Source organism: Takifugu rubripes, chromosome 18, assembly GCF_901000725.2.
Source record: "Takifugu rubripes chromosome 18, fTakRub1.2, whole genome shotgun sequence".
NCBI lineage: Eukaryota > Metazoa > Chordata > Actinopteri > Tetraodontiformes > Tetraodontidae > Takifugu > Takifugu rubripes.
This window is the reverse complement of record NC_042302.1, coordinates 5,145,697-5,159,131: the sequence shown is the minus strand read 5'-3', so window position 1 is coordinate 5,159,131 and position 13,435 is coordinate 5,145,697. Positions and strand designations below refer to the sequence as shown.

The 13,435-nt window shown below is 47.4% G+C and overlaps 1 protein-coding gene across 5 annotated transcripts in view; it reads left to right on the top strand.

Annotated features, from left to right (window-relative positions):
- The window catches only part of LOC101079089 (voltage-dependent calcium channel subunit alpha-2/delta-1-like), a 43,579-nt gene extending 31,469 nt beyond the window's left edge, over positions 1–12,110 (top strand). For 2 of the 5 annotated variants that reach the window (XM_029825325.1, XM_011613345.2), the window contains 14 exons: positions 115–199; positions 352–414; positions 1,117–1,229; positions 1,319–1,390; positions 1,616–1,683; positions 1,767–1,805; positions 1,893–1,964; positions 3,398–3,550; positions 4,281–4,333; positions 4,466–4,521; positions 5,599–5,725; positions 6,248–6,360; positions 6,883–6,965; positions 8,274–12,110. In XM_029825325.1, coding sequence (XP_029681185.1) covers positions 115–199; positions 352–414; positions 1,117–1,229; positions 1,319–1,390; positions 1,616–1,683; positions 1,767–1,805; positions 1,893–1,964; positions 3,398–3,550; positions 4,281–4,333; positions 4,466–4,521; positions 5,599–5,725; positions 6,248–6,360; positions 6,883–6,965; positions 8,274–8,396 — 1,220 coding nt within the window. In that variant the 3' untranslated portion in view covers positions 8,397–12,110. Of the gene's footprint in view, positions 1–114; positions 200–351; positions 415–1,116; positions 1,230–1,318; positions 1,391–1,615; positions 1,684–1,766; positions 1,806–1,892; positions 1,965–3,397; positions 3,551–4,280; positions 4,334–4,465; positions 4,522–4,711; positions 5,130–5,598; positions 5,726–6,115; positions 6,361–6,882; positions 6,966–7,336; positions 7,426–8,273 lie in introns of those variants that run through there. The other 3 variants (XM_029825324.1, XM_029825326.1, XM_029825327.1) reach the window with 3 other exon arrangements.
- The last annotated feature ends 1,325 nt before the right edge of the window (positions 12,111–13,435 follow it).

The window sequence follows — 13,435 nt, the reverse complement described above, 5'->3', positions numbered from 1 at the left end:
AGAACATCAGCTCACAACATCGAGAGCCTGTGGAGCTGATCAAAGGGGCCCACACGTGCGCAATTTGTACTCAGCGAAAATGTGTCATGCCTCAAGTGATGTGTTGCTGTCTAGGTAATGTGGAACTGGTGAACCGGATGCTCCTGGACGCTGGCATCACCTCAGAACTGATCAAGATCTGGAAAAAGAATGAGCCCCAGTGAGTGAGGCGCCTGGACCCGACACATGGTCAATGTCTTGTAACGAGGGTCCACGTGGAAAACTGAGCAGAAATATTCCAGATTTGCCACCAGGCACGAGCAACATTCCACATTTAGTATGTTTTATAGCTTTGTCTCCTCTCCTTGACAGAAATGTTGTCATGGCCAGATTCGTTGCCACCGACGGAGGGATCACTCGGGTCTACCCCAAAAGGTACTTGTCAAGCTCCTGTGTGTGTGTGTGTGTATGAGGGGGTGATTTACAAGCAGCGTGTTGAGGATTATCTGATAAAGACTAATGATGTGGTCTGCTGAGAAAGCAGCAGCACAGCCACAAAGTGCTTCGTACTCTGTCAACAATTCCAGAGGTCATCCATTACGATGTTTCCTCTGAGTCCCTGTTTCTCTACGAACACATCGTACTGAGGCACCACAAAGGTTTCCCAGTATTTCTGAGGCGGGGGCAGTCGAAATGGATCCAAATCAGTTGGCTGATCCACCTCGATCAGTTCCTTTTAGGGCAGAAGAGCAGTGGTCCAAACACTACTCTTTGGGTTTCAAAGACAGGGTTTTAAAGCTTTGGGAAGCAAAAACTTCCATATTTGAGGGTGAATCTTTTAGATATTATTAGGATAATTCAAGATGGATTGTGTCCACTCATTGTATTGCTACTTGGCTTACAAAAAGTTCGGCACGGATCAAAGATCAGATTAAGGAGCTTCAGCTGATTAAACTCCTCGAAAAGGTCGATCACAAATGTTTCTGGACAGGCTGTGGGTCCCAAATGGCTCCAACAATCCGATTCATGCCAAGGACAGACATATGTTTGGATTAGGAACGGAATACCTGGACCTTTGATGGTCCGCCACAGATTAGACCTCTAACAAGTATCACCTTTCACAAATGTGTTTGGAAGCGCCGGACTGTCCTGGGAGGAAAATGCCGAGACCTACGAGTCAAGTTTCTACAAGCGAAGCTTGGACAACAACCTGTACATCTTCACTCCAACTCCGTACTCCAGGGAGAACTGTGAGTGAGCGCTCGCCTTTTTTCCACATGCATGCTCGTTCTCCCGCCAACGGTACATCTCTACGCTCTTCTCTTCTTCCTCTTCGTAGCGAGCGAGGAGTCGGTTCTGGTGAGCCGAGTGGTTAACGTCAACATTGGTGACAGCATACTTAAACCGGCCGGTAAGGACACGCAAAGAGATATTTTTTTGTCCCTATTGTATCAACACGACCGCCTACTTACACGCACGCCTGCATCATACGTGTAGCCCCAGATACTCTTCACACACGCGCACAAATTTGCGCACGCTCCTGTGATCCTCCGCCAAGTTTTGCGAGTTCAGGGGGTAAAGTTGACACGGAGGTCTGAAATGATCTAGCGTGTCTGGCTCTTTTGCTTGATCCCAGTGGTCGGGCTGAAGCTGGACATCAGCGCCTGGATGGTGAGCTTCATCAACACCACTCAGAGGATGAACGTGAGTAGATCCACCCCCCCTCCAGGACCCACGCGCTCAGCACGGGTTGTTTTATTTTCCGTCTGCTCTGTTGCTTTTTCCAGTGCATTGATGAGATCTGTGGATGTCAGAGGAACCACCCGGTAAGAGGATTTATCTGCGTATCATCATCTTATTTCTGAATGACGGCTACAAGCACGCAAACATCTGCAATCCCTCTCTGATACTAGTACGTAGACTGTGTCCTGCTGGATGATGGGGGCTTCCTGGTGATGTCTAACAAAGATGAAGACCTCAGTAAGGTGGGCACCAATCAATCAGTGTTAAAAATAAATAAAGTCTTATTGCTTTTCAGCTCTCATCAAGGTGGTAGCAACAAACTACAGACTACATAGCTTCCTGTCGCTACTGTTTGCTACCTAAGTCTCTATATCCAGCGAATTGGTGCAAACAGCTAGTTTACATAGCTGTTATAGCTTCACACGCTCCCAAAATGCTTACATTGGTAAATAAATCAAATCGAACCACAAATGACGGTTTCTGGTCCTTGACCATTTGGCTGGCGCTTGTGTACCACATTTGGGAAGCGAGCCATAGTTTGGCAACATCACATGGTCATTTGAATGGTGCTTATCTTGACAAAATCATACTTCAGCTAAACCAGAACGCGACCTGACCCATCTTTGCGCACTTTAACAGACACCTTCACAGCTTTTCCCCTGACTTCGCTCTGCTAAATGCTAAGCAAGGGCCCCTGCTGTCATCTGAGTAAATGTTTTTTCATGCGTCCTTGGCTCCTTCCTAATCAGGCCTGGGTGTGCGCTGGATAAATCAGTCGCCCTCTGAAGTTTGGCAGCAGTACTAAAACCCAGGGGCCCGGGGCCTTGTTTGGAGAAGTCTGTGCGCCTTCAATCATATTCCGACAGGAGCGGAGTTTCTCCCTGCCTTCTCTCCCACTTTTTCTGTCTTTTCTCTCGCTGCCTGGTTCTTTTTTCTTTCTTTCTTTCTTTCTCCGGGAACCCTCTGGGAGTCTGCAGCCAGCGGGGCTGTGACTGTTAATTCGTTATTGGTGTTATTGCGCAGGGAAAGGAGCGCTCACGTTTTCAGTTCAGGAGATTTATACCCGCGTTAGCTGTTGGAGCAACAGATGCGCGGAGGGAGACTTGTTAGCGGCGACCTTACGGAAATTGTCCGACACACAGACTAGCGTTAGCGACGGCAGAGGATACTCACGCGACCACATGCGCTCGGCAGCGTCACACCTCCGAGATCCCCAGACAAACTGCTTCCTCTCCTCCGGAATTTACGGCTGCCTTGTGGACTGTGTTAATCAGATTATACTCAAATCCATCATCCTGACCGGGCGGTGATTTACAGAGCGTGTGTGTAAATCCACCGAACATTTTAAAGAGACAGTTTATAATATAAAATGTTTAATTGCTCCATAAATGAAAAGTTAGGAAAACATTTTTTTTATTATTACTATTATTATTTAGGAGTTTCTTTAGCGGTTCCTCCTATGAAGTTGTTGGCTAAGCTTCAGCTGTTTGGGCCTTGAATTCTGACAAACTTGTTACCCAAATCAAATTCTGTGGTTCCGGAGACATAAATAACAACATAAGAACGACGTTTAGAAAAGGTGGACTTCCTTGTGGTATCAATGTGATCACAGTGTCCTTTTCCAGGGGGTAAAAGGTGTCTGTCAGTGAATATTTTGGACTCTTGCTTCTCTCAGATTGGCCGCTTCTTTGGCACCATCGACCCCATCCTGATGAGAAACCTGGTCAATGAGTCGCTCTTCACCTCCAAGAAGACGTTCGACTATCAGTCCCTCTGCGACCCCCAGAAGAGGAGCAAGGCAGCAGCAGGACTGCGATCCGTCTACGTGGTGGGTTACATAAGCCGAACCCACCACACACACAAACACACACTTTATTTACCCGAGCACCTGGGAGGCAGCGTGTACAGTAACGGGATTAGCACAAACGGCGTGTTGCAGGAGCGGGGCCGCTGCGTTCCGTCACCGCTCTGACGTGATGCAAACATCTCTTGTTCTGACTCCTGAAGCTCCACTCACCCGTAGACGCCGGTGGGCATTTACGCGACGCCCGTTGACGGACGATTGAACCCACGCTGCTTCCCGTAAGTGTGTACGAAACGCTTGAGCGACGAGCGGAGATTAAAGGTGCAGATGCGTCCTGATCAAAGCTGCTGCCGATGGCCGGCGATGCCTCCACCACGGTTGGGTTAGAGTCCTCCATGACTCAACACATCATCAACCGGGAAGAGAGAGAGAGAGGGAGAGAGAGAGAGGACACGGCTGGGATCTGCCGAAACAAGGCCCTCGCATGCTAGCCGTAATCAAAGCAGCATGTCGGGCCTTTGATACAAACCGTGTGCTGCTTTGTTTTCTCACTGGCTCCTTGTTTACATATTTATGCCTGCATCTGTTGAGAAGGATTGCCTTCTAATTTCCTCTGAAGAAAAGGGAAAATAAGAGCTGGCCGGACCTTTCGGTCAGGAGGAGAACGGGACCATGTGCAGCCACTGTAAACACACGCAGGATGTTCAGCTCTTCTCCCTTCTGATATGAATTCTCTTTTCCTTCCCCCCTTCAGCCCACCGTCGCAGACATTTTAAACGTAGGCTGGTGGGCCACCGCGGCGACATGGTGAGTTCCCTCTTCTTGCCTCCAGGCATTTTCCAACCCCCCCTTGATTTACTGATGCATTAACAGCTGCTCACTTTATTTATTATCCCGACCGACACATTTTCCCTCCGCGGGGTTTGTTTCTTTGCGCAGGTCAATATTGCAACAGTTGCTGGTCAGCATCACGTTCCCTAATTTCCTGGACGCAGGTGAGTCGGGACAGAACGATGCTTTTCTAATAAGGCTGAGCAATATTAATGGGGGAGCTGTGGGCAGCCTGAGTGGCCTCCTTGAGAAAACAGACCGGGAGTGGATGCTCGTTTGTCATTTACTTGACAAAGCCTTAAAAGATACTCAGCACACTGTTTTCTTAATCCAGGCTTTTTTTTTTTCCACCAGCCTCGCCACATGCCACCAGCATGTTGTTAGCAACAGTTGTAGGAGCTGTTGAACGCTCATTCGTCTTCAGAGGATTTAATGTGTGCGCGCAGGGCGTCACGCTACACCAAGCAGGAGCCGGAGTTGTTTTATGTCAAGGTTCTATCACGGGAAGCATCCGTGGGTTTTTGGTTGGGGAGTGAGCTAATGAAGCTAGCAAAGCTAGCAAAGCTTAGATAAAAAGGTGTTGACAGTGCGTCTTGATGTATGAAGCGCTGCACTTTTGGCTTCAGTGTGAGTTTCATAGGAATTCAAGCTGCATTTCAACTTGGATTTGACGACTATCACGCAACAGGTCGTGCATTTGAGTCCGACTTGAACAGTGATGACTTGAACTTGGACTCAGACTTGAGCGTATCTCTCAGCTTGAACACTTATCTACAGATCCAATGTGTTCTATTCACCAAAAGATGAATGACTGTGAATGCATCACATTTTAATCCAGACCCTCAGTTAGCCCGGCCGCCAACATTAGCGCTAGCCGCAAATGCAACCCGTTATATGAAGAAGGTTTTTCGAAATCAGGCACTTTTGCACTGGACTCAAACCGGCGGCTAATTTTTGGAACAAAGAGTGGGACCCCAACACCAGGAAGGCGCGCCGACTTGAGCAGCGACTCCGTTGGAACAGAAATGATCAGTTGATTTCTGGAAAGCGACTTGGCCCCTGAGGTCTCTCATGATATTTTGATCAACTCAAGGTGCAGTCAGGTCGCATTATGTTTGCAAAAAGGCAGGACGACAGCGAACGTTGCACAAAAGCAGCGCGGCTAGATGTGGGCAAATGGTTTTGCTAACGCGGGAGACGCGACGCACGCGCCTCATGCCCTTGTCTCGCATTTTCTGCAGCTGAGATGGAAGACAACGTGCCAGACGCCATGCGAAAAGGAGTCTGCATCACGGAACAAACCCAGTACTACTTTGAGAACAATCATCCGTCCTTCAGGGGCAACATCGACTGTGAGAACTGCACCAGGTAAAAACGGCGGCAAACCGCAGATTCAGCGCTAGCCTGGAGACGAGAATAAAACACATGCCGCAAAAAAGTCAAGTCGTAGTGCGGACCACCGTATTGGCGTGTTTTGGCGAGTGCGTGTGCGTAATTTTAAGGCCCCCCTGTGCAGGCTAATGGAGTGCCTGCCTCATGCTGCGCTGCGTTCCTGCACATTAGCCGCGCACACGTTTCTCATTAATGAGCGCCATAAAACAGCAGAGAAAATCATTTGCTCGCCGGCGGCATGTGGATCCAGCAGAGGTCTCGGGGGTGTGGTGGCACCGCGGGTTAAGAGAGGAGAGCGGCCCGGCGGAGCGATCCGCGCTTGCGCCACCTGCTCAGGTATGAGGATTTATTTCCGTCTCCTTGCAGCAGAAAGATCAACGTCTTCCTGCGTAAACAGTCGGCTTCTTGTACCTGCTGTGAGCATGTGTCCCTGTAACGTTACCTCCGTCCTTCCTGGACTCAACAACTGCTCCCCTGCCTGCCGTGTGTGTCCTCCAGGATGTACCACGCCGAAAAGCTGCCCAAGACGAACCTGGTCTTCATCATCTCTGATGCGAAACTCACCTGTTCGTCCTGCGACTCCAAGCCGCTGATACAGGACGAGCAGCAGTGTATCCTTTCACCAAACCCCGAGACGTCTGATTGCGCTAACAGATGCTAAGAGTAACAAGCATAGCAGCTAAAAGCTATTAAATCTGCATTAAATGCAACACGCGCTAACGTTAGAAGTCTTGCGAAGTTTTGGACCTCGCTCCCCGCGTCTGTGCGGCAGATGGGACACGAGACGAGCCTGTCCGCAAGCTTACAAACAAACTCTTGATGGTCCCACAAACAAACAGAGCTGTGGCCAATTAAACATTCAACCACACGGCGAACACGACCGCCACGTCACCGACGTGTTGAACAACGCGCCAGAAATCCCAAATGAGGCGAGGCAGCCGCAGTCGTTGCAGACTCGCCTCAGTGGCGCGCTAATCTCATGATTTGCTAAGTCATATATCATTGCTAATTCCCTCCATTACTCACATTGTTGTTTTTAGACTTGTCCTGCGGGGAAAGTGGCGAGTGAAAATTAGCGCGCGAAAGCAGAAGCGTTTCGGAATTGCGTCATTTTCCTGACTTGCCTCCTCCAGCTGATGGTCCGGATCCCTGCGAGGTGGCTCGCAGCCCTCGCTACAGGAAGGGTCCTGACATCTGCTTTGACAGCACGGAGAACGTAAGTCGTTGTGCTGTTGCCCGCGTGCTTATCGTTTCCACGACGACAGGCTAACACATGCTAAAACGCTAAATTGGACGATTTTCCTCAAGTTTTGCCGATTCACATCCCAGGCCTGACCTCACATACTCACTCGTACCGACAGCATCAAAGCTGCTGAGCTCCCGATCACACACACACACACACACACACACACACATTGTTCTTGACTGCATCTGTCTTGTACTACTTGAACTAATTTTCTTGCCTTCTCTGCTTCCTAACTCCTTGCTCCCTACCTGGACCTTATTTTCTGCATGATTCCTTATCTCTCTCTCTCTCTCTCTCTCTCTTTCCTGTTTCCTGCTCTGTGATTGGCTGTTGATGGTTAGGATGAGGCCATGTGCCGGCAGAGCGCAGGCTCCTCATTGGCTGCCTCTCTGCTCATGTTACTGCTGCCACTGTTCATGTGCTGTCTCGGGTCAGTCCCGTAACACTCTCTCTGAACTCCATCATTAACGTGACCTCCGTCTCCGTCACTCGTCCGTCTGTCTGTTCCTTCCACCCCTTCATGCCTCGTCCCCTTATCTGTCTGCCCGCTGGCCCTCCGCCACCATCCGTCTTCGCCCCTCAGACTCTTTCTGTTTCTTTTCGCCATCTCACCTGCTTGTTTGCGTCCTGTCCCTCCACCGCCGCCTCAGGCGGTCGCCACCAGTCCGACACCTCATCACCGCTGCTGTTGTTTTTTTGGTTCTGAAGGAAAGAGATAAAGTCTATATCTTTGTTTAGCATGCGGACGGTGAGAGAATTCATCAATCTTAATATAGATTTGAAGGAGTTTCCCATCAAATTGCTTCATTTGGGCAACTTTCCCAACACATGGCACAATTATTAAACTGAAAATTCTTTTATTTTATGGCAATTTCAGCATAAAATAGAAAAACTCTCATGTTCAAAGTACATGACATGAAAGTAATGAAATCATAAAATGACTTAATTAATTATATTACTTAGTTAGCAGCCACCCTGAACAAACGAGGGTGCCAGAGGCTCATTAGCTTTAGTGACTAGCATATATTCATACTAAGGAGCTCATAAGTTAAAAGGAACTCTTTTTAAACATAAATCTAAAGTTTTGCAGACAAACAATTGCTATTGTTAATCTCTCTCCAGTTAAATGTGTGAGAAATTACAGTTTCCTTCTGCCATTCTACCGTTTAGCTGCTTAGCTTCTTTGTGTTTTGTCATGTTGACACTTATTTATTTAGTATTTGTTGATTCTTATGGCCACCACACTCGCTAACTTTATATTTCTCCGCCCGCCCCCAGGAGGACGACCCTGACTGTGGCGGAGCGTCCGGCCTGAGCCCCTCTTGTTGGCTGATGGTGGCCCTTCAGTTGGCGCTATTCTGGGTTCTGACGGGCTCCAGACATCACGCCATGTTGTCGTGACCTTTGAACGCCCCGTCACACCCCCCCCATCCTTTTCTTTCTCTCACCCTCCCCAACAACGGCGACCAGAATTGGTGAAAGCTGTGTCGTGAAGCAAACCCTCTGAGAACTCGACCTGCGGCCATTTTTCTTCCCCAAATCCTCATTTTTGAAGGACTGCCCAATTGGTGTTGAACGGAGCTGGAGTGGCCCGTTAGCGTTAGCGGTTTGTTGTTTTGAGAATTGACCTAAAATTGCCGAAACAGTTGCCAAAAAACCCTCCGACAGGAGCCCAAACCTTCAGATCAGCATTTTTTGTTTTTACCCGTCTTTATTTCCGCCTCTTTCACGATGATGGACACAAGCCGACCTCTCCAGGTTCTTCACCGCGACGTCTTCTCCAACTCTGCAGCTGATTGGCTGCTCTGAACACTCACCTGGATTTCTCCGATGCCATAGAGGGTAATAACCAATCAGGGTCGTTGGACGGGCTGTTTAGTGCCACGTGTTGCTCAGATAATCCCTTTAGCTCTTTTTTTTTTAAACGTGCTAATGCTACTGTTTGTTTTGTTGCCACCACTAAAGCGCGTTTATCATTCTGTAAATGTTCTCACCTGTGCTGGAACAGCTGTGTTGTTCATCATACCCTGGTACGATGCCTCCCAAGAGAATTCACTGTAATCACCATGGCGACTGCTGTGTTTCACTCCCCCCGTCTGTCTATCCTCTTTTATTTGGCGTGCCTTCTCCGTGAATTATCGTACGTATATGACGTAGCATCGAACGTGGGCGGGTTTGTTTATAGTTTGATAGATTAGATGCAGAGAAACAGTATTTCCACTAAGCAGGATGGTTCAGCCCGGGAGGATACGGTTGGAAACGGCGCGTCGCGTCGATAGTAGCGCAACATGATACCGAAGAACACGATACTGTGAAAGGTCTGGAGTTTCTGTCATCTGTCCAGCACAACTAGGTTTGTACACTACAGCCCCGTTTAGCATTACCCGATCTGGCAAGATCCTATCTGAGACAACTAAACGGTGTTCAGCCACATTGCCTGGTGAGATCTGCTTTGGTGAAGCTAAACTGCCGTACTAGATGGCGAGATTCTGCCCCCAACGATTACACCGCGCGGCGTTTAGCCATATCGGCTGGTCCTGTCCGGTACAACTGAAGCCGTACCAGATGATAAGATCCTGTCGTGATCAGAAACTGCATAAAAGTCTGTACTTTCTGGATCAGTACAGCTAAACTGCATTGAACCACACTGTGATTAGCAGTACCGGACGGGTAGGTCCTATTTGGTATGGAAGTCAAGCCTCTGCCTGGTAGTGGTAAGCTGCTCTAGTTTAGCTGTCTTGGACGGTAAGGTCCCTGCTCTGTGACGTTCAGCAGAACAAGGTGGGATTTTAGCATCCGATACCGCAGTTTAGCAGTATTGGCCAGGATCTTACCCCTTTCTTGGTACTTCCAAGGAAAAGTGCCAAATAGTGGTAGACAGTATAGGTTTGCAATTTTGGTACCCTTTCCAAAATATAGAGTTTGAAAAGGCATATGAAAGCATGCCCTACCGTACTGAGCCCAACTGTGGTGTTTAGAGGAAATGTGGCGCTAAATAGAGACACAGAGAATCTGAGATGGGCCACTGACTCCACGACATCTCCAAACTGGGTTAATTACGCCAGCGTTTGTTAGGCAAACAGTTGGAAAGCTAAGCGTGACTCTAGCCAGCACAAATAATCCCACAAATCAACCGTAATTCGCTCTGTCCAGAACAGACACTCGCGGGTTGTGCAATAGCGTCACGGATCAGCGATACTCCGAGTTTTCCCTCAGACTCGTTTGTGAACCTGCAAAAATCGCCACATTATCACCGCCTCTCCCTTTCTACGGGATCTTTTTGATGATCAGAAGACATCGTACTTAATCGTGTCTGACTGGAAGCTACAAACGTTCCCGAATTCTGCGTCATTTTGTCCTTCACCACTGTAACTCAAAATCTGAGGTGCCCTTTTTTAATCCTAAAGCTGGGGAAATTGCGGTGAAAATAAGGGTATTGATGCTCCTCATTTACTAATAATCAAGAATATCAAGTGCCATATAGGACCCTCTCCCTCTATGCCGGAGAAGCCTATTATTAATATCATAATACAACATTTATGCAATTTACCATGGCAACATGTAGGTCTTGTAGAGTGTTTCCTTGTGCTGCATGGTCGTGGCTGGTAATTGGATAGAAAACCATCTCCAGTGTGCTCCTGCTTTTGTGTGAAATGCTGGGAAGCAGAATATTCCGGGTGTCTGGTGTTTGTTCCATGATAAGATAAGGTATGATCAGCTATTACTGCCTTTCTCCTGGGGCGACAGCATCTGGCTCCACACTGGTCTGAGTTCGCCAGGAAATGGGAACTGATTTGATTTTAATGCTCCAATTGTCCTGATTGATCCTTGTTTGCGAAGGACCGTAACAGTTTATATTGCTAAAGCTACTGTCTTTGGGTTTGACGCCAAAAGAAAACAATGCTAAACACGCCTTAATCTTAGTCAAAGTTGCCAGTTGGCATGTAGCTCAATGCAAGGCCCACTGACAGACGGATGTGTCCTCATCACTGGCATAGCCAGCTTGTGTTTGACATTTGAAGCTAACGTTCACTTTAGATCAATCGGAATGATTGTACGTCATTTTCCTGACTTCAGATAACTTATAAAACTGCCCACATGCATTTGTTAAAGTCAAAAGTTATTTATCTCGAGAGGTGTTTTTCAAATTTAGACCATTTTGTTAGGCGGACCAAAATACTTTGGCTACTTAAACATTTCCAAGACAGGTGCTACGGCTATCACGGCTAATGCCAAGGAAGCTACAAGTGCCTGGGTGAGTACCTGCTCCGCCCATTTTATCGAGTTTACATCTGACAGGATTTGGGTGGACTAGACATCCCAGAATGCATTTCTTGTCTTCAAAGTACAGACCAATTACATACCAGGAGTCCATGTTTGAGTGCTCCATATTGAAAAAAGGCTATTGTCATTGTGCTAAAAGCTAATCGGATAAAAACAAGTACACAGACCTCCATCTTTGTCCACCATCAGTGGTGCCGTTTCTTCACGCTACAACACAAAGTAACACAAACTTTGTGCAGGTTATAGATTTTTGAAGGATGCTAACCGAGCTGAACCCTTGGATTGTTTCCAGTGATGTCAGTTACCATGGCGATGCCTCTAAGCTGCTAGCTCTTATGAAAGACGCAAAAGCGCTTGTCCTTCAACTGGCTTTCAATCACAGTCCCTCAGACGTTCTCTGAAGTGCCGCTATCAGATGCTGTCCCCTCAGGAGTCTCTCTCTCTCTCTCTCTCGATGTGATATGAAGTGTTTTCGGTCCTGCTGATGCTCTCCGTGTGGATGGTTTTATTCTGGAGGATATTCTGTGCGTTTTCTTCTGGCAGGCCTGTCAGTCAGACTTTCTCCGCCCTCTAAAGCGGGCTGATGTCCGCTCCGACGGCGACTTCGGCGAACGTTGTTGTCCATCAGTCGTGCTTTAAATGGAATTTGACTCACCAGAATCTGTCGTGTAAAAAAATAAAATAAAATAAAAAAGAAGAAAAAAAAAGATGTACAAAACCGATCGATGTTTATAATGCTGGAGGGGAAAAACTGTGTTTCTTCATGTGCAAATAAGTTATATTCAGAATAAAAGTTTATGATTAATATGCGGGACGTTGCCAGACTCTTTGCAAAAATGCCTGTTGTTTTTTTTTTCTACAACAAATCCGATTTCTCTTCCAAACTCTTGTCATGCTGCCAGCACACATTTCCCATCCAAATGTGTGTGAGAAATGGGAAGAAGCACCCCAAGACTGCTCTCCCAGTGTCTCGCCAGTAAGAGAACCTGACACCGGGCCAAAGCCAACACTGTCCAGGAATGGTGGAGACGAGGGTCCGGCCTCATCTCTCCACAACGTTGGATTTGGCTCGGGGACAGCATCCATTAACAGCGACGCAGCAATGTTCTCTGCTCGTAAATTTGTGGTAATTCCTGCTTTCCCTCTCCATCCACTGGCAAATGACGTCCACGTTAGCGCGCTGCGATTCACACCCGAACCTAAAACCAGCTGCGATCCAGGCCAGACTCTCGCAGCCACGAGTCCCCGAACGCTACCGAAGACAAACTGCAGGCTCGTTTTGCTATTACAAATGTTAAAAAAAAAACACGTACCATCCGCTAAACTGCGAGCTCCATCGCCTACAGGCAGAGTTTAGGAAGTTGTAGCTTACTTCTGCATGTATTCACAACATTTCTGGAACTAGCCGTGATGCTAGAGGGCTACCTACCACCCCAGAAGGAAAAGATCAATATTCAAAAAACCAATGAAGTTGCAAAATGTTTAAATACATCTGATTTAGAGGAAAAACCTCATTATCTTAGCATATTTCCCTGTTTTCTCTGTTTTTATGGCATTTCCATTCCTACGGTAAAAAAGATTTATTGTCATCTTAAAAAGGAAAAAAAAAGCTGACAGTGCCCTCTCTTTTTCGGACTTCCTTTCCACAAGTGTTATTCCTTTTCTGTCATGGATGAGTTGCCATGTCAACATTACACTGCGGACTTCCTGCTGTCTGCTCTGGATTTCACGTCTGGCAGCGGGCTAGCGCACACTCTATTTACACTGTGGGGTCACTCCTGTTGTGTTTTTGATTGTTATCTTAAGTCTTTGGACTTGTGTCACTGATTGATATCTTACCCGAAGTTCTTCAAGTAAACGTCCCGGAGTAAAAAACTGAAAAGTTTATTATGTAAGGCATTGCTTTTGTGAGTATTATCAGTCTCATTACACCGGCAGATTTGTTTTTCCAGAAGTGGGAGTTTAAAGAATGCGGAGATGGTGTCACATGTCATTCCTGCACTGGGGTGAGTGTTTCAGGTGAACTTTTTAAATTAAAAGAGGCTCCACAGCAGGAATGCTCACGTAACTCTTCTCCTTACCCCCTCTGCTAACGCTAACACCCGCTCCAGCGTGGGTTCCGCTAACGGCTTATGGTCTCAGAAAAATGACAAACA